The sequence below is a fragment of the Lactuca serriola genome, chromosome 1, assembly GCF_051521515.1.
Source record: "Lactuca serriola cultivar US96UC23 chromosome 1, Lser_US96UC23_V15, whole genome shotgun sequence".
NCBI lineage: Eukaryota > Viridiplantae > Streptophyta > Magnoliopsida > Asterales > Asteraceae > Lactuca > Lactuca serriola.
In genome coordinates, this window is record NC_136408.1 from 241,464,297 (window position 1) to 241,485,818 (window position 21,522).

The window sequence follows — 21,522 nt, forward strand, 5'->3', positions numbered from 1 at the left end:
ACGATGAATATAAATAACTGTACTCTTGACTAACTTGTTTGTAAATCACATCCTTTGTAGATAAAATGTGGATATTTTTGGTGATGATGATGATTGTTAATCTCGGAGGTACTAAGCGTGTAAGGAAAGAACGACAAAATTCAGTGATGTCATTAGGTGAAGGAAGTGAAGGTGAATTCGATCCAAAGTTGTGCACGCTTCGTCGACGTAAACGTGTTATGGATTCCGTTGATGCAACAGGTAAACCTTATATGTTTTTAGTGTTTACTAAAAAAAAGAGTTAAAGAAAAAATTTAGTGTAATGGATTTTGGATTTCTGTTTTAGACCTGATTTGTGTTTTTAACTTTAAATCTGAAAGTTTGGACAATGTACTTTTTACAACCTTATAAACAACTTACACAATGTATGGGTGTTATTCGGATGGGTAATTCTATTTTCTGGTTATTCGGGTTCGGGAAATATACTTTCTAATTTCTGCAGGAGGGAGTGGTCCGAGAAAAAATCTGCAATCAACATCAAATTTGCTTGTTGGTGGAACTGTCACTAACACAACTGAGCGAGTAGTTTGCCAAAATACAAATTCTTTTCCCCAATCGGGCACTACAGGTAAACATCATCAAACCATGCATATACACCCATGCTTTCTTATGCAAAATAACAGCAATTCCATTGTGATTGCCAGAGAACACAACGAGAAAGAAAATAAAATCCTGGTTTGTTGTAATAATTATCTAATTCAATTTAGTCTATATATCTTCGTCTCTATCTATCTATAACGCCTCGTTCCCGGTACGTATTTAGTTCATTAAATTCTCATTTTATAAGAGCTACTCAACTAGTTGGTAGCCCTAACTCGTCGAGTAGATGCCAGTTTAATCGCGGGGTTTAAGTGGACTACTCGACGAGTAAGGAATAGACTCGGCGAGTAGTCCACTTAAACCCCGCGATTAAACTGGCATCTACTCGACGAGTTAGGGCTACCAACTAGTTGAGTAGCTCTTATAAAATGAGAATTTAATGAACTAAATACGTACCGGGAACGAGGCGTTATTAATCCTTAGGGTTTGCACCCTATTTAAGCAACATTATGGGTCTTCACCCCAACCCCCATCACCTTCACATCCTACTCTCAAAACCCTAATCAATCTTCTGCATTCCTTGAGCCATTTTTCCTTACATTTGTGTGGTTGAAGCTAGGAGAAGGAAGGAAAAGAGTGAGTACAACGAAGGAGGGCAGAAGATCTAGAGTTCTTGGGTCATCTCAGACTTATTAAAGTTATAAAGCTAATACCTTGGCGTCTACCCATTTAGATCTCCTTATAGACTTGATATTTTCACTTTTTGGGTCCTTTCCAAGGTTATTCCGAGATTTGAACCTTAAGGGAGGAAAGGACTTCAGATCTGGACATTTCTAAGCTTTAGAAGCCCAAAGTTGTCACCTTTATTCAGCCATGACTCCATGACATGTTATAGACCTTCATTTTTGGCTTGGAATGAGTGTTTTAGTTTCATAACATCATGCATGAACGTAAAGTTAGCAACTTTGCATGTAATGCTAGTCTAAGGAGTCCAGATCTATGAGTTAGAAGCATTGAAACGGATTAGAATCGACTGAATGGATATGTCACAAAGAGGACTCGGTGAGTTGTTCTCGGACTCGGCGAGTCGGGTTGTGAACCCTAACTCTTTTTCTGATTTGGAGTAGGACCAGTGAGTGGATGTGGTCACTCGGTGGGTGGAATAGGACTTGGACACAAAAGTTGAAGAACTCGACGAGTCTACGAATGGACTCGGCGAGTTAGAGTCGATAGGTCCCTTTTCTGATTACGCTAGGACTCGGCGAGTTTAAGGATGACTCGACGAGTCAGTTCGTCTAGTCACGATGTCGATTAGCATGGAGACTCAGCGAGTCATAGGGTGACTCGGCGAGTCGAGTCGTGAATCTTAGGGTTTCTGAGTTCTAGAACTCGGCGAGTCAATAGGCTAACTCGGCGAGTAAGTCAACCCAGAAGGTTGACTTTGGTCTGTACGTTGGCTACGACCAAGGGTAAAATGGTCATTTTACCCTAAGAAGGATTATCAGTTTTTGATTAAGTGTTGTTATGGAATTTATAGCCGGAGAGACGCCAGAGCAGCAGATAAGGATCCCTCACCCAGTTTTTCAGCAGTCAGTCATACGAGGTGAGTTTCCTTCCAGTAGGAACGGGTCTATGGCCACAATGCCGACCCGTTTAGATGATAGTAGTTCCGGAATTCGGTCCAATGCTGGGGTGGCCTCGAGAAGTAGTTATGTATGCTTGATGTCTTCGTGATTCATGCATGTTTATGATATGTGTATATGTTACGGACTCCGGTCCGATGTCGGGCAAGCCCGATGCAGTAAATGTGATTATGTTATATGTTCATGCTTATGTTATGTTCAGTTTATTCTGGACTTCGGTCCGATGCCGGGCGGGGCCCGATGCAGTGGGCGGGGCCCAAGTTATTCCGGACTTTGGTCTAATGTCGAGCGGGACCCAATGCAGTGGGCGGGGACCAATTTATGCCGGACTTCGGTCTGATGCCGGGTGGGGCCCGATTGTAGCACCTAGTTCCTGGTACGTACTCCTTATGATTTATATTTTAAAATAGTGCATTTTTGCCTTGGACTCGGCGAGTTGAAGGACCAACTCACCGAGTAGGAGCGGGATAAGACGCGGGGTCTGAACTTTGGACTCGGCGAGTCGGCCCCCGGACTCGGCGAGTAGACCCTGTTTGGGCAAAAAGCCTAATCCGGGTGTTTGCACCTTATTTAAACGCTCTAACTTGGCCTCCTTTGTCCCTAACACTTCCAGAGAGCTGTAGAAAGAAACCCTAGCCCCCATATTGTTCTTGAGAGTGATTTTGGCCTTGTGAGGAGGGTTTGGGAGCTTAGAAGAAGAGGGAAGAAGTTGAAGTTTACAAGGAGGGGAGGTAGATCCGAAATCTATACTGTGAGAAGCTTCCATTCAGGTAGAAAAGTTCTTACCTTGATCACTAGTTCATTAGATCCCCCTTTTTGTCCCAAATTAGTGGTTTTCAAGCCCTAAAACCTCAAACTCCATGTATTCATGCTCTATGTTCTGAAAGGACTTCAGATTGGGACCTTATAGACATCTTAGAAGTGTAAAGTCTCTGTGTTTGGAGTTATTGAGGTCCATATTGAGTGTATGACCTCTTAAAGAGCTTGGATTTGCCTTCTTAAGTTTGCAACTTTACGTGATAAGCATGCCCTAGGAACATAGATATATGGTTTAGAAGCATTGCATGTCTCAGATTTGGTCTGTATGGGAAGTGGGTCGAAAGGACTCGGCGAGTCCCAAAGTGGAACTCGGCGAGTTCTATGAAGATGGTCTTAGACTCGTCGAGTTGGATGAACAACTTGGCGAGTCCTATGAAGATTGCATGAAACTCGACGAGTTGTTCTTCAAACTCGGGGAGTCATATGAACTGTCACTCAGTAAGAGGGGTTTAAGTGTTGAAGGTCCAACCCTTCGTATCTGCATGCGGAATTAGCAATTTAACGTGTAGCAATAGTCCCAGAACCCCAAATCCTCTCAAGGGATGCTCGGGTGAGGATTTGGAAGCGAGTAGGAGATCTGCTCATGGGGACTCGGCGAGTCGGATCACGAGTCGGTTCTATAGTCCCGAGTAGTGAGTTAAGGGTGACTCAGTGAGTGGGAAGAGAGACTTGGCGAGTAGGACCGGGTTAGTAGGAGAAGGACTCAGCGAGTCTGTGCCACGACTCAGCGAGTCCAGTCAACTGGAAGTTGACTTTGACCAAGGAGTTGACCTTGGGCCAGGGGTGGGTCAGTTAATTGACCTACGGGTATTTATGAGTGGCTAATCTATGTTTATGGATTTGTAGCCGTAGGATTACCGGTATAGCCGCCAGACGTCTAGCAGTCAAACTTTCGGTAGCTACGTTACGAGGTGAGTTTCCTTCCAGTAGTAACGGGTCTAAGGCACCAAGGCCGACCCGTATAGACGATATATTAGTGCCGGAGTGCGGGTAGGGCCCGTATCTCATAGTTGAGGTTGATTATGATATATGCCAGTATGATAGAATTGTTTATACTCGTTGTCTGTGTGATACTTGTATGTTATGCTAGCAGCTGAGTGTGGGCGAGGCCTGTATCTCTCTGATAGTGGAGTGTGGGCGAGGCCCGTATCTCTCAGATAGGGGAGTGTGGGTGAGGCCCGTATCTCCCAGATAGCGGAGTGTGGGCGAGGCCCGTATCTCCCAGCTAGCGGAGTGTGGGCGAGGCCCGTATCTCCTAGGTGTTCATTGTATGTTTGTATGGTATGAGGTATTATGGGGGAACTCACTAAGCTTCGTGCTTACGGTTTACAGTTTTGTTTTCAGGTACCTCTTCTTCAAGAGGGAAGGAGCTGGCGTGGTAGCAGCACATCATACACGCACCTTGTTTTCCGCACCATGAGTCATTATGGGATTTTGTACTCTGATAGTTGATTGTTTTTCATGTTTCGGTTTTCAGACACGATGTATGTTATGAAATGGTTTGACCAAACAATGTTTTAATTACAACCGTTTTCTAAAGTATTGATTTAAAAAAGAAAATTTTTGGACGTGAAATTTGGGTCGTTACACTGATGCAGTGGGCAATGCCCAGTATGTGTTATATGTGTTGTAGCACCCGATTCCTGGTACGTAAATCCTATTTGAAGTATTTCTTTTCTTTTAGCCTTGGACTCGGCGAGTCATGGGTCCGACTCGCCGAGTGGATGCGGGACCCGGGACGCGTTTAAGTTATCGACTCGACGAGTCCATATCCTGGACTCGGCGAGTCACAGCTGTTGGATGAAACCCTAAGTTTCAGGGGTTTGCACCCTATTTAAGCGACTTATCCGCCCCAGGCCAGCCCCCATTCTTCCCCCCAGAGCTCCCAACCTTCGTTTGTGCTTGTTCTTTGAAGATTTGAAGCTTTGTTGTGTGTTTTTGAAGGCTTTGAAGGAGGAAAGGAAGTAGATCCAGAAGAAAGGAAGCCATCCAAGCAATTATTGTGTTCTTCCAGCAGTTCCTTTGAGGTATAACCCGTTTTCCCCATGATTCTATGCTTAGTACTTCATTTGGGTCTTTCTTGGTCAAATCCCCAAGTTTGTATGTGCATTATATGTTGTAATAAGATGTTTGGCCTCTAGATCTAGGCAAGTTTGAGCTCCAGGAGCTCAGATCTGTTAGCTTTTTGGCCCCATGTTGCTTGTTAGCCCTAGATCTACCCTTTTGAGACATTTTGAGCCCTAAAATCCATATTGGTGAATATCCACACGTAAAGTTGGAAACTTTACGTGTGATTCGTGTCCTAGAAGTCCAGATCTATGAATGGCATGGACTGGAATTGAGCAAATCGGTATATTTTAGGAGTGCATGGCAACGACTCGGCGAGTCGTTCATGTGACTCGGCGAGTCTGCTCGCGAGTCTCCGAGTTTGTCCCCTTTTCGTAGTGTCGGGTGAGCAGTGAGTCACAGGGTGTGACTCAATGAGTCGGAAGCTTAGTCCATCTATGGAGGTACTCGGCGAGTCAATTCCCTGAATCGGCGAGTTCAAGGCAATCTCCTTAGATCAAGAACAGACTCGACGAGTTGTTCATACAACTCGGCGAGTCTCAGTATAAGTGTTCTTCGGATGAAGATAGACTCGACGAGTTGTTCATACAACTCGGCGAGTCTTAGCATGAGTGTTCATCGGATGAAGATGAACTCGACGAGTTGTTCATACAACTCGGCGAGTAGGATGAAGGACTTGAATATTGGTCATGAAGGCGAACCCGTCGAGTCGTCGCCTAACTCGACGGGTAGGATCGGGATTCAGGGCAGTCGCTTGAGTAGGGACTCGGCGAGTTGGAAAGCCAACTCGGCGAGTCGGGTCAACTGAAAGTTGACTCTGACTTTGACTTAGGGCAAGGTCAGGGGTAAAATGGTCATTTTACCCAAAAGTCAGTGAGCAATGTACTGATGGAATATATTGTGGGAATTGCAGCCGGAGGGTTTCCGGAGCAGCAGCAGCAGTAGTAGGCGATCAGTTCCCACACAGACCAGCAGCTATTTCGAGGTGAGTTTCCTTTCCAGTGGGAACGGGTCTAAGGCCCCAAGGCCGACCCACGTAGATGAGATGCTAGTACTAGAGTGTGGGCCGAGCCCGTATCTCTGGGTTTAGCCAAGTATGTTATATGTGTTAATATGATAGAGTTGCTTATACTTGTTGTCTGCGTGATACTTGTATGTTATGGGTTAGCGGTTGAGTGTGGGCAGGGCCCGTATCTCTCCGAGGATGGAGTGTGGGCTAGGCCCGTACCTCCCAGATAGCGAAGTGTGGGCAGGGCTCGTATCTTCACAGGTGTGGGCGAGGCCCATATCTCCCGGCTAGCGAAGTGTGGGCAGAGCCCGTATCTTCCCGAGTGTGGGCAAGGCCCGTAACTCATAGCTGAACATTGGTTGATTATGGGTATGCATGGTATGGGGTATTATGGGGGAACTCACTAAGCTTTGTGCTTATAGTTTTCAGTTTTGGTTTCAGGTACCTCCTCAGCTAGGGGAAAGGAGCTGGCGCGATAGCAGCATGTCACACACACACTCTCCGGTTTCCGCATTACGAATTTTACTGGGATCGATACTCTGATATTCTGATTAGTTGTATGTTTTGGTTTTCAGACATGGTTCACCTTATGTATGGTTGATCAACCGATGTTTTTATTAATTAATATTTTCTAAGGAAATGTTTTTAAACAAAAAAAATTTGGATGTGAAAATTGGGTTGTTACATGTGTTCTTGTATGGTATGTGGTAGTTTGGGGGAGCTCACTAAGTTTCGTGCTTACAGTTTTCAGTTTTGGTTTTAGGTACTTCCACTAGCAAAGGGAAGGGCTCGGGATGATCGCATGGCACACACCACAGTCTTCAGCCTGAGAGTTTTACTCTGATATTTTGATAAGACATTTGACATGAGATGTAATATGTGATAGATATTATGAGATTTTAAAACACATAGTTTATGATTTTATACTTTGGTAATGAAATGATGGTTTTAATAATGTTTTAAAAACGAAACTTTTGGGTTGTATTTTTGGGATGTTTCACTATACTTACATCATAAACGCAAAAATGTTACCTCCTTTCATGGCATCTGTTGGAATAATCAAAATCTAGGACAGGTTTCACCCAAGGGTATTTTGGGAAAAACCATCTTATTTTTAGTTTTTTGTGTTAGATTAGGATTTGTTTTGGCTTAGTATGAATAGTATATGTATCTATGATGTTTTAATTAAGTTGTATTCATGTTTTTCTCAACAAAGCTTGGAGTACAAGCAAAATTTCCCAGAATTTTTGTTACACCCCCGGACCAGACGGGGAAACGTCCGAAGGCGGGTGACTTTATTGTGCAATATCATAACAATTGAATATAAATGAAATAGAGCAATCCAAACATCATACATTGAGATAACAAACTTACATTGTTTCCATATTATATTTGTTCTTCGAGTTACACAAAAGATATATAAGTAGAACACTTCAAACTACAGCTAATTAGCCTTGCATCTACGTCCCTTGTTACCTGATTACTAGATCCCTGAGAATACAAGGCGTTTTGAAAAGTGTCAACTAAAAAGTTGGTGAGTTCATAAGTATTTTGTACAAAATCGTTTACACTTGTTTAGAATCGTTCTTATTGTACTTTCAGAAAATCCAATATTTTCTATTAAATCGTTTGGAGTCTTGCCTTGAAAATCATGGATATGTGTATGCATGTCATTACTTTTTTTCCTCCTTATAAGGAGTGATTTTGAAAAGTAGTGTGATTTGTAAAAGAGAGTTGTGTACGAGGATAGTTCTTTTGAATAGTAATAGTCAACCGTTCCAAGAAAAATCCCTTATTTTCAAACGGAAATATAGTTGAAAATCTTGTTCCTCTTATCGAGTAAAATTGAGTGTGCGTTCTAGTTTATCGTTATCGAAATTGTAGAAAAATCGTTTTCTCCCTAAAATCCTATATTTTCTGCTATAAAATATCTGTAAGTGCTAGTTCCAACTACGTATATGTGTGGGTTAGTTTATCGTTATCAAAACCATTTACGAACGTTTTCCATGGAGTCCTACGCTTTTTAATTTGTAAAAATAGTAGTATTACGACTCTATACTTGTTAGGAGAAAGAATTAACATGACAATTGTGGACATTCTACGCGATGAAAAAGGACAGTTAACACAAAAAATGCGGACCATCACCTATCACGTGTAGGACGGTCAACACAACGTGCCAAAATTTATTTATGAGGTTTTCCTTACATAAATTTCTAGTTAATATAACATATTCTAGTGAGTCGTTATAACCATACTAATCTGACGGGGTGCCTGTTTTGGCATTTCTCAGACCCCTCGGTTTGGAAAAGACATTTGTCACCCTAAACTGGCCTGTCTAGCTGTAGCGAACAACGAAGGTGCGGGGTATCAACCCCGTATAGATCTATACACAAATTCTCACTCTCCCTCCAGAAGACTCTGGCTATAACTCCTTACAGGACTTAGACGTACACTAATATTTTTATATTTAGGTACTTTTGAGGTTTGTCTAAATAGAATATTAACAATCTTTTGAGCAATCGTTAGAGATCCATTATTTGTTAGATAAATAATGAAATTCGTACTTATTGAATAGAAATATCATTCTCGTTTCATATCGTTGATTGTGCTCGTTAACTAAGTGCTCATGTTCGTTCCTTTTCATATCGTTCTCGTTCCATATCGTTGATTGTGCTCGTTAACTAGGTGTTTGTGTTCGTTCCTTTTCGCTTATTGAAAAACAAGTCATTTTAGTCAAGAGAAAAAGTGTCGAGTTATAATTTGTAAAAATTTATAACTGTCGGTTATGACACGCATTTTCTGTTTTATGACATATAGAACATTAGTTATGTTGTTGGAGGTTTTACGACAACAGTTTATGACATGCAAATATTTATGTCATAAAGGCTCTACTTGTGTATTTTCTTGACGCAAAATTTTATATTGAATGTTTATAAAATACTCCCTGATAGTTTGCAAAATAGTCACAAAGTTTCCATTTTCGAAAAATCACTAGAAATAGTGTCAACTTATATATGTCCCTTTTTATAAGTTTTATCTCTAGACATGAAAGCATAGATAAGGGGGTTAAGTTGGACACAACCAAATGTTGGGTGGCTCTTTTGTTCACAAAGTATCCTTTGTTCCTTATGAAGTTGTGAAATCTTTCGTTCATGAGGATATTACTAAAATAATATTTTAATAATATTTCACACACACATACAAATTGTAACACCCGTTTATTTATTAGTTAAATAAATAAATAAATGATCGGATAGTAGCCCTAAAATCGATAATTATTTAGCAAGGTGTTGATCTCGAGGAGCTATTTGTCACACTTTTAGAGATTGGGGGTTAAAAGTGTAAACCCGGACTTAATTTGTAAATATTTATGAAGACAGGGGCTCCGTGGTAATTATTGGGAATTTATGGGACTTCAATTGAAGAGATTATGGGGTAGGGGCCGTTGGGTACATTTCGTACCTAAGTTGTAATGGATTTTTAATGTTGGGGTTTAATGGGTAAATATAGGATTTGATTGGAAAAGGATCCTATGTGGAGGGACTAAACTTGTTTAATGAGCAAAGTTTTGAGTGGAGCGGGATTTAAACCCGATGACTCCTTCATTCCCGTTTAAAGCATCGCTACCAAAACCCTAAACCCTCCCGTATGTAGCAGCCATCATCCCCCCTTATGCCCCCTCACCGGAGCCGCCGCCACCACCACATTCCCGATCAGCCAACGACCACCAGACGGCCGTCCTTTTTCCCCCATTCTCCTTCTTCAGTCGCTGTCAGTTGAGGCTTCGCCCACTCGCTACTTCGCAGACCGGAGCTACCACCGTTGTGAGTTCGATTTCGATCACCACCGTCGTCGTTGAAGACAAAGGAGCCACGAGTCGATGCGGGTTGGTCGGGAGATCAAGGATTATGCTGCTGCGGTTTGCTATTTGGGTCGCCAATCTCCTCTGTCTTTGTTTCTTTCTACTGTTGCGCCACCATTGCTCTTGGTCGATGTCTCGTTGGCGACTCGCTCTAGCCAAAACAACCGAGACCAGTCGAGCCACCACCATGAATCGTTGCTACAACTTTTTGTGAGTTCAGGTGGGTGTGGGTTTCTTTTATGAGCAAAAGACGAAGGGGGGTGCGTTTTTGCGTCATTGTGCATACAGTTGGGTGTTTGATGGCCGACAACAGCGAAGAACTTCCATGGCCGCCACCAGCCGTCGTGGAAGGTGGTAGTGTGCGTGTGCTGCCATGTGTTTAGGTGTGTGTGTGTTCTATGCAGTTTCATTGGCCAGAAAATTGAGACAAGGCCACCACCACCACCGTGAGGTGGTGGCTGCCACCATGTTCCACCACCGACCACCACAAGGGTGGTTGTGGGTGTGTGTTATTTTTAGTATAGTGTGTGTGTGTGTTATTTCATGAGTGCATTGTAATTGTAAAAATTGGAATAATGAAATGGAACTCAAACCACCACCGTAGGGTGGTGGCTGCCGCCACCGGCCGCCGTGTCGGGTGGCGATGTGCTTAGTTGTGTTGGGATTGCTAGTTTGGGGATGTTTGGTCAAGGGACTAAAACTATAATGGACCCAATAAAACCCTAATGGGCTTAATAATATTTTAGTGGGCTTGATAGGCCCAATAAAGCCCTAACTGACCTAATATAACAACGGAAATTTTAAAACAAATTTTTCATTTCTAAAAATGTATTTTCATCCAAGACAAGGCATAAATATCCAACATATCATGTCATAATACAATCATATAAATCCCAAGATCATAAATCATCCCTCAGTGTGTACAGATCACGCCGGCGCCTTCCCACGGTCCTCGCTAGTACCTGAAACACATACACAACAACTGTAAGCATAAATGCTTAGTGAGTTCCCCAAAATACAACTTACGCACATACGCCTTTCCAGGCCCTGACCTTCCGGTCCATGTGTCTCAGGGGACTTCCGTCCCGACTAGTTAAACCTTCCGGTCCTACCTACGTCAACCTTACGGTCCACATCACAGCGCCTTCCGGCCCATAACATATTCGCCTTCCGGCCCATAACATGATGCCTTCCGGCCCATATCAAGCATATCATACTTAGCACATATAACAATTAACTTTTCACATATAGCACATACGTCTCATAACATATCCGACCTTCCGGTCACACAGTCAAAACCCTTCCGGGTACAGTATAGTGAGAAGACTCACCTCGCGAATATTGATAGCTAGCAAATCCTGGAATCACACGTGCTCGATCCTCCGAGCTACAATCTCCCTATATCATCATACGACTCTTATTAACATTTTTACCACTAAGGTTGACTACCCTTTATAAGTCAACACTGGTCAACTCTGGTCAACGGTCAACGGTCAACTTTGACCGGACTCGGCGAGTGCACTAAGGAGACTCGGCGAGTCTAGACGCTTTCACCAACTCTCTAGGATTCCCTTTTTACACGTCGAGTATCCCCCCTGACTCGACGAGTTCCACCCGGCAGAATCGCGGGGCCACCCCGACTCAACTCGCCGAGTCTCGAGAACAACTCGGCGAGTCCCGGCTCGACTCAGTCCACCTGACCACCCTCTCTAACTCGCCCTGACTCACTGAGTCATCATATGACTCGACTAGACCACTCACTGGCCGATCTAAGGGCAATCTTCAAGCTACTCGTCGAGTCTGCTCATCGGGCTCGGCGAGTCCATGCCATGCAATCACTCAAACTCGCTTCTAAGGTCAAATCTGCTCCAACAATTCATAGATCTGAACTTCCTAGACTGATTCAACACGTAAAGTCCTTAACTTGGTGTTCATAACACACCCCATGGCTCATAAATGGCATTTTGACTTAAGGCATAAGGATTCCAATCCAAAACCTCCATTGATTCACCAAAAAGCTTGGGTAAAGGGACACTCTGGACCTCCAAGGGTCCAGATCTATGGTCTAAATCGCTTAAGGGGCCAAGGGGGCTCTAGATCTAGCCACAAAAGGGTTCAATAAACCCTAAATCAAATAAACATCAACATAGAAGAGGGTAGCTCGAAGATATTACCACAATAATGATGCTCTGGACTCCAAACTCTTAGAAAATGGCTCCCCTTGCTTTCCCCTTAGCTGATCCTCCCTTTCCCTTGCAAGATGACACCTCCAAGATCAATAATGGCCTCCTACTTTGCTCCAAACGCTCACACTCGATTAGGGTTTCACTCAAGGGACTGGTGAGCACAAATGACGGCCATAAGGCCCTTTAAATAGGTCCCAAACCCAAGAAATTAGGGTTTCATTAAACAGCGCGGACTCACCGAGTCCAGGCGCGAACCCGCGTCCAAATCGCGATCCTACTCGGCGAGTCTGAGCTCCAACTCGCCGAGTACCCTCACAAAACAACAAAAACTGAAAGCATAGAAGATACCTGGAAATCCGGGCTGTTACACCTAAAAGCCCAACAAATTAATAAATGGGCTAGTATTGGGTTGGAAACCCTAATTAGGGTTTGGAAAACCCTAATTCCAATGAAACCCTAACTTTAAGAATTAATCAGGTCACACACACAAGAATTATTTAATAACTTGAGATATTAAATAATAAACCTTGGCAAACATTAATCTAAGCGATAATGGACTTAATGGATTAAGTCCTTATTGGGTTAAGTAGGAAACTTAACCCTAATCATCATTTTATGTGAAACCCTAATTTCATATGGGTTTATTGTTGGGCCTTTCTTTTGGGCCTTGAGGGTTGGGTAATTAATGGGCCATCCAAAGTCAAGCCAATGAACTAGAATAATTTAATGGGCCTGGGGTAAGGCCCATGTAAGGGGCTTGGGACCAATTTGGAAAATTAGGCCTTAGATGGGCCATAGCTTGGGCCTTAATGATTATATGGTGTTGGGCCTTAGAATGAGACCATGTTTAGGCCTAGGCCCAATTTGGAAAATTGGGCCATGTGTTGGGCTTTGATTTCTAATTGACTTGGGCCTATGGATTGGGCCTAGGGCTTAAATAAGCCAAGCCTGGGGTAATGTAGCAATTAACCAAGTATGTAATATGGTTATGTGTTGGGACCCAATTATTAATTGGGTGTTATTTTGGTGTTGAAAGTTCGGGAATCTGTCAGCCAGCAGTTGGGGTCGAGTCTGCGGGACTTTAGCAGTGTGGGATTGTGTCTACGGGACTTCAGCAATGTGAGGTGAGTTACCTTCCAGTAGCGGTGGGTCTAAGGCCACAATGTCGGCCCACCAGTAGGAGACGTATGATAGATGATTGTCTCCGTGATATCATCTAGGTTTGCTACTACCTGATATGTTATATGCTAGCATGATATGTTATATGTGATAGTAGTAGAGTTTGGTTGTTAGGACCGGAGGGTAGTCAGACACCCCAGATACATCTGACAGTATGTGATGTTATGTTTATATGCTAGCATGATCTGTTATATGAGTTAGAGGTAGTAGGAGGGGAGCAGTCCCCGAGTTCGGTTGTTAGGACCGAAGGGTAGTTCAGACACCCCAGATATGTCTGATAATATGTTTTGTTATGATATGTGATAGTAGTAGTAGTAGTAGTAGTAGTAGTAGGGGTGAAATAGTCCCCGAGGTTCGGTCGTTAGGACCGAAGGGTAGTCAGCACCCCAGAATGGCTTGACATGGGTAGTCAGCACCCCAGAATGGCTTAACACAGGTAGGACGGCACCCCAGAATGGCCGCATGGGTAGGTCGACACCCCAGAAAGGTCGTACCGGGTAAGTCGGGCACCCTAGAAATGCCTGGCAGCATGTATGTTATGTGATTGTGTGGTATGTGGTATGATGGGGGAACTCACTAAGCTTCGTGCTTACGGTTTTTAGTTTTGGTTTCAGGTACTTCTTGTTTAAAGGAAAGGAGCCGGCTTGATCACAACGCATCACACTATGGTTTTCCGTACATGAGATCTTTGGGATTACACTCTGATATTGTTTTATGGTAACATCTTTGATTATTTCTACTTTGGTTTTGACATGACATGATATTACAGATGTTTTATGACACTGTCAGTTTTATAATGATGTATTTAAAAAATGAAAATTTTGGCCTGTATTTTTGGGATGTTACACAAATATACGTATACATGTAATTATTCAAATATTTAGGCAAGATTTGACTTGTACTCTCCCCCAAAAACATTAAAATATTGAAAAAAAGTGGGGTATGAAGCTCACCTTAGTTGACTTGCTGGGTGATTTGAAGAGCTAAGGAGGAGTTTCCAAGTTCCAACACTTGGGAGTTTCTTTGAACTTAAAAATATCCTAAGAATAATTTTTGTGTAAATGCAATGAAATCTTAGAATAATATGAAGAATTATTGTTCAAAGAGGATAAGAATACTCACCAAAGAAATTTCGGAATTTCCTTTGAAGAGATGAACTTGAAGCTTGAAGGAGTTGATAGCACTCTTAGAAGTTTGCTGGATATGAAAATGAGAAGTGGGGAAAAGGAAGAAGAGGAGTTCATGTATTCTAAGTGGAGGGATAAGAGTGATATGACACTTGCTTGGAGGACTTGTGTACAAGACTTATATCCATGGGTATTTTTGTGTTTAACTGGGATTTGCTTGGAAAATGAGGAATTTCATCAAATCACAAAGTCAAACTTCCTTGTCCTTTTCTTGATTTTGGATAAGGTTTTCCTAATTCCTAAACCTTTTAACTTTATGAAAATATGATTTAAATAATTAAATTTGGCATAAAATATAGGTTTTAGGGGTCTTAGTTAAGAAAAACACGAGTTTAGTGGAATTCCCGACCTAAAAATACCTTAAATGATAAAAAGGTGCGAAATGGTCTAAAATCCGAAGTCAAGAAGTGAGTTCCGGAGGCACTATGTGAATTTCGAAGCTATATTGCAATTTCCGGAAGTGTTGGGCGAGTTCCGAAGCTCCTCTCCTAATTCCGGAGTCCACAGACGAGATCGGGAGTGGCCTTCTCGGAATCCGAAGTCAGATGCGAGATCAGAAGCTGCAGGAGAAGTCCGAAGGTGCGAAGGCTGGCTTTGACTTCCAAAATAGGCCTTCAGGCGAGGTCTTCCGGAGCTGAACCGAGGAATCCGAACTAGGTGATTCCGGAGCATGGGGGTTCCTCTTGGTTCCTTAGGAGGCATTCCGGACTAAGAAGGTTCCGGACCAAGAGGGTTCCAGACCAAGAGGTTTCCGGACCAAGATGGTCCTTTTGGGGTTTCCTCTTCCGGTTTTGAGCTGTTTTCGACTGAGGAAGGTACTTAAGGAGATTTGAGAGAGATTTGAGATACGTGGAGAGATTTAGGAGAGATTTCACATAATTGGAGAGATTTGGGAGAGATACACTATTCTTGGAGAGATTTCACATACTTAGAGAGATTTGGGAGAGATTTCACATACTTGGAGAGATTTGGGAGAGGTTCACTATACTTGGAGAGATTTGCATTCTAACACTATATGGCTCCTTAGGAACTCGTATTGAACACTTAGGTGTGTTAGCACAAGTCTCACAATAGCCCTTGTTTACTTGAGGATGAAATTTCCTAACCAAAAGGCTAGTTGTGACAATTTTTCCCGTGTTTTGTGCTTCACCTATTCCGCCTCTATATCTTGTTTTTATGTCTTTGGCCTACTGTGATTTCTATGTTTCTTTCTTTTTTGTGATAATCTATGTAAATTAAGTGAATTAATTCCCAAAAATCTTTTTATTTTGTTTTTATACAGTAAGTATGAAAAGTGATTGTAGTTCTATATCATTCATATTTTAGTGTACCCTTAGTTTGACCACTCATACAATGTTTTGTGTATTTGTAATACATGTTTAGTATACCATCCATGTTTTTTAACTACACTTATGCTTATCCATTTGCGCGCTTATGTGACTACAACAGGAGGGAGTGGTTCCAGAGAAAATACTCAACCAGCTTCATTAGCCACAGAGGAAGTGGTTCCAAGTAAATACTATACACTTACTCTTTTATTATGATATTACAAATTATGCATAAGATGACGTATAATTTATGTCGTGTAGATCAGCCACAGAGGCAGAAACAAGGCGAGACTCGTGGTTAAGGGTTACTCCCAGGAGGAGGGTATCGACTACGAAGAAACCTTCGCACCTGTTGCAAGGTTGGAATCAGTTCGGATATTCTTAGCATACACAACTCATAAGAACTTTGAAGTGTTTCAGATGGATGTTAAATGCGCGTTTCTAAATGGTGAATTAGAAGAAACAATATATGTTAAACAACCACCTGGGTTCGTTAATGAGAAGTATCCAAATCACTGCTACATTCTGGATAAGGCAGTCTACGGACTGAAGCAAGCTCCGAGAGCCTGGTATGAAACTCTTACTCGTTTCCTTAAAATGTCTAAGTTTAAACAAGGTTCGGTTGACCTAACCTTCTTTCGTAAGAAAGAGGGTGACCACTTGATGATCGTCCAAATTTATGTTGATGACATCATTTTCGGATCCACTAATCCCAGCCTCACAGCTAAATTTCAAAAGTTGATAGAAAATAAGTTTGAGATGAGCTCAAAGGGTCTTATTAACTTTTTCCTTGGATTGAATATAAGGCAGGGACCAGAAGGTATTTTCATTAATCAGGAAGCATATACAAAAACTTTGCTCTCTAAGTTCGGCATGATAGGAGACTCTAAAGTGAAGGTTCCAATGACATTTGGAACGAAACTCACACCATCTATGGAAAAACCAGCTGCAAATATGACCCTTTATCGTCAGATGATTGATTCCTTAATGTATCTAACAACTAGTAGACCGGACATTATGTTTTCTGTTTGTTATTATGCAAGGTTCCAAGTAAACCCTCGTGAACCTCACATGGTGGCAGTGAAAAATATTTTCAGATGCCTAATGAGATTTATCATTATTTTAATTGGTAGGATTATTTATAAACATAAAACCTAAGAGGAAATTTAATTTATCTTTTTTTATATATTTATGATCTGTGATTAAAAGTTAAAGAGCAAAGGAAATAAGGCCCAGTCAGTAGGTAGGTAAGGCCCATACCAATGCAACGAACTTTGAGGTCAGAAATGTAATTTTCACGTTCCCCTCCGGAGACAAAAAGGAGTTCACGGCAAAAACTTCTGTTCACGGATCAAAGCGAAGAAGACGATGGCTACGACGTCGTTCCATCGTTACGCCGTCGTATCGCTTCTCATGATCTTCTTCATACAACCTTCGATCTCCATTTACTGCGACGAAGATGATTGCTACGATCTACTAGGGTTAGCTATAAATTACCCTCTCCCTTCTAATTACTAACAGTTTCACTTTCACCCCTTTATTTTGACTAAAATTTTGTTGATTGATTACTCTAGGGTTTCTCAAAATGCAAATGCATCTGAAATCAAGAAAGCTTACTATAAGCTCTCATTGAAACAGTAAGGTTCTTGTTAATTTATGTAATGTATAGTCGAATTAAGTTTGTTGTTTGATATTGAATCGAATTTTGTTTTTACAGTCATCCGGATAAAAACCCAGATCCCGAATCGAAAAAATTGTTTGTAAAAATTGCAAATGCTTACGAGGTACCCAATTTTATTTGAACTTCTCTATTGAATTATTTGCAATTTAATGCTCTACATACCCTTCACGCTTAATAGAAAACCATAAGTTACTTTTGCGTTCAAACAGGTTAATTATCGACTTCAAAATTGATGTAAATTTTAAGCTTTTTGAGATAATTTCTTAACCGTATTAATCTATGGTGTAAATCCGTATCTGTTATTTTATCAGTTTTGCTATTGAACTGTTTTAGGCTTAACGACAACAATCTAAAGGTTTCTATCTCTGTGTATGTATCTATTTGAATAACATAGTGATGCATTAAACTATAGATCAAGTACTGAAACATAAAAAAGAGTATGCTGCTTAAAGAAATAATTGGTAACATAGGGTTATGAGCTTGTGCTTCATGGGGTAAAATGACACTTGTCGCTTTCCATTTTCTTTCATAGATCTTAAAAGATGAAGCTACAAGAGGGCAATATGATTATGCAATTGAGCACCCAGAGGAGGTAAGTTATAGAATTCATTGCTATATTTCAAATCATGATGAAGTATTTATGCTTTTTTGATAATTATTCCCCCCTCTCTTCCCAATTGCAGGTGTTTTATAATACAGCTCGCTATTATCATGCTTATTATGGTCATAAAACGGTTAGTTTAAATAAACTTGCAATGTGTATCTTTCTGTTTTGAATTTTGTAACAAATCTTTATTACATTCTTTCTATCATGTTTAAATAGGATCCTCGTGCTGTTTTAGTGGGACTTCTTCTAATTCTCTCAGCATTTCAATATTTGAATCAGTGGACAAGGTATCATCAGGTAAATGACATGCTATTATACCTATATACATGTGTTTCTTTTTTACTCAATGCACAAATAACGACTTAATAGAGAAAGTACTAAATCAGGGAAATGGATATAGTAGTTGAATGGATAATGATGTATGTATGAAGTAAGTGTTGTATACAAAATAATGTTTTTTTTTTCATCACTATTAACATTTGAAAATGTCAAGAGTAGTTCATAAATCTATAGATGCTTGTCTCTTCTTTTTTCTTTTTCCATTAGATTTTAGTATTATTATTATTTTTTTTTTTTGATGTATATTACCTTTTTATAGGCTATTGACATGGTGAAAAGAACACCAGCATACAAAAATAAGTTGAAGGCATTGGAACTTGAACGCACTGGAGCATTGTCAAGCAAAAAGAAGGGTGGTTACAAGCTTGACAAGTATGAAACAATCACATTTATTTTTTTCATTATTTTTTATTTTTTGGGAAAACTGTAAAAAAGTCCTTACTTATTGGCCTCATAATCGATTTAGTCCTTATATCTTTTTTTATTCAATTAAGTCACCAAAACCGGTAATTGTATTCAATTTGACCATTTTACCCGGTCAACAGGTCATCCAACTTTTAAAAATTACACTTTTGGCCCAGATTTCAAATTTTATTACAAATTTTGGTCCAAAACTTACACTTTTGGCCCATATTTTAAATTTTATTACCAATTTTGTCCAAAATCTATACTTTTGGCCCAGATTTCAGAATTTTGTTATGAATTCATCCTAATTTTAGTTTTTTTTACAACTTGTTTTTTCAATATATATATATATATATACACACACACACACACACACACGTTTAGGATGAATTCATAACAAAATTCTAAAATCTAGGTCAAAAGTGTATTTTTTGAAAATTGGATGACCTGTTGACCGGGTAAATTGGTCAAATTGAATATAATTACTGGTTTTTAGGACTTAATTAAATTTAAATTAAAAAGATATAAGGACTAAATCAATTATAAAGCCAATATGTAAGGACTTTTTTTGCAGTTTCCCTTTTTTTTTTTTTTAAATAAATTTGCAAAGTTTTATTTTCGGATTTCTATCCTTTGTTCAAGATCACTCTCTAAGGTTATGTTTGGTACACGAGACTCGACAAGCTTTCTACAGCTATTTTACATGATGAGGATGAGGAGGGCATTTACGTCTTTTGCACAAACAATGTCAGAGAGCGACACTTGTCCCACCTTTTTTGGGTGTGGGACAAAAAGTTGCAGTTTTTTGTCCCATTGACCTCTCACAGAGTCACATTTTTGGATCAGGAGGGCATTTACGTCTTTTTTGAGAATTAAGCAAGGAATGTTTTTTTATATGACAGGAAAACACAGGAAGAGCTTAGCAAGGAACTTGAACTACAAATAAAAGGTGCTGAAAAGCCATCAATGTGGGGACTTCTTGCTGTTCGTTTTATACTTTTGCCATACACTCTTGGAAAGGTCTTTTTATATATCCTATCATTTGAATTTTCTAGCATATATATATCATCATTGATTTTTTATTTTTTATTATTTTTTTTTCCAGTTAGTTTTATGGCATGGATCTTGGTATTGGAGATACAAGATAAATAGAACTTCATATTCTTGGGAAGATGCATCTTACTTGACAAGAAGAGCACTTGGGGCACCTCCTGATTCATGGGAGTATCTTGGTAACTATTTCACAAGATTTATGTTTTTTTTTTTTTTTTCTTGATTTATTTTATATATCTCCTTCCTTTCAAATTATAATTATACTACTATGAAGTTAACCGATTTTAATTATTTAGTTCTTTGATGCTGATTCAACTTCTCTACCAAGAATTATCTTTTCGCTATTCTTAACATTGTGAACCTTTAGCTATATATGATTTTTTTTTGTCTTTATCTAAATGTTGAATTTTTTTTCCGATATTTTATTGGGAAATCTACAGAAAAGTCCTAAAAGTTTTTTTTTTGAACAGAAAAGTCCCGATTATTTAACATTTTGCCCAAATTAACGAAAAAGTCCTTTTTTATATTTGAACAGCAAATGACAGATTATATGATTTTCTCAAAATAATGGGACTTTTCTGTTCAAAAAAAAAAAAAAACTTTAGGACTTTATTGAAACTTTTCCCAAAAATTTGCGACTTTTCTGTAGATTTCACATATTTTATTTGCACAAATTTCCCCTTTTTATCATGAGAAACATGATTGTAATTATCTTTGTAAACCTCCTAAACTTTCTCAACTCTTTGTCATTTTGAAATTTAAAATTTTGAAGATGGTAAATGTAAATTTTATAGCAATGAAAGTATGTTGTTATTTCTTGCATTTAACATTTGGTATTGTAATTTTTAGATGAGTCAACCAAGAAAGATCTCATTAATCGACGTTTATGGGTGAAGTCAAACTTAGAGATCTACCTTGCTGAGATGCGAAAAGAGTCAAAGAGGAGAAGGTAAAATGAACCGGAAGTCAAAGGTTTGACTTTGACTACCATTAGTCAATAAACCAGAATCAAATTACAGAAGATTAAATTTTTTGATCCAAGTAAACTCATGATACAACATTACAACTTACTATGCCTCTATAGCTACTCTTTTCAGTTTTTTTTTTTTTTTTTTATTTAAAAAAAATTAATATAGAAATCACAACCCAATACGTATTAATTGGAATAGTTTGTATTGAAGAATATTAGATCGTGGGAGTTGACAAATGGTGACATGTACTTCTATCGAAGAGAGCTGTTGTTAAATTTATTTATTCGATTGTTCTTGTTTATTATAATATTGTTATGGTATTTATAAGGGAATTTTGATTGCAAGATCCACACTTGAATATAGATGAAACCTAACCCTGCTTCAATCTAATGGGCCATGTTAAACATGTACAATTTTTGATGTGTATAGAGGTGTGCAAAACGTTTTTTCAAGCTGGTCTAGTTTTTTCTACAATGCTAAAAACCAATTTGACGCAAAACGAGTTTAGGGGGGAAGTTCAAACCTATAGGCCTGGTTTTAGTGAAACTTATTTAAAAAAACTATGTTTTCACCATCTTTTTGCAATTTTGCAAAACTCGATTTTGAT

At 39.8% G+C, this 21,522-nt stretch overlaps 1 protein-coding gene across 1 annotated transcript; it reads left to right on the forward strand.

Annotated features, from left to right (window-relative positions):
* Positions 1-17,165: 17,165 nt before the first annotated feature.
* On the forward strand, positions 17,166-21,055 carry LOC145050116 (Chaperone DnaJ-domain superfamily protein). The gene is made up of 10 exons (XM_078998421.1): positions 17,166-17,340; positions 17,434-17,496; positions 17,577-17,643; positions 18,073-18,132; positions 18,224-18,274; positions 18,364-18,444; positions 18,746-18,858; positions 19,794-19,911; positions 19,997-20,123; positions 20,794-21,055. The coding sequence occupies exons 1-10, from the start codon at positions 17,228-17,230 to the stop codon at positions 20,895-20,897; spliced, it is 897 nt and encodes a 298-aa protein (XP_078854547.1). The 5' UTR covers positions 17,166-17,227; the 3' UTR covers positions 20,898-21,055.
* Positions 21,056-21,522: the final 467 nt, after the last annotated feature.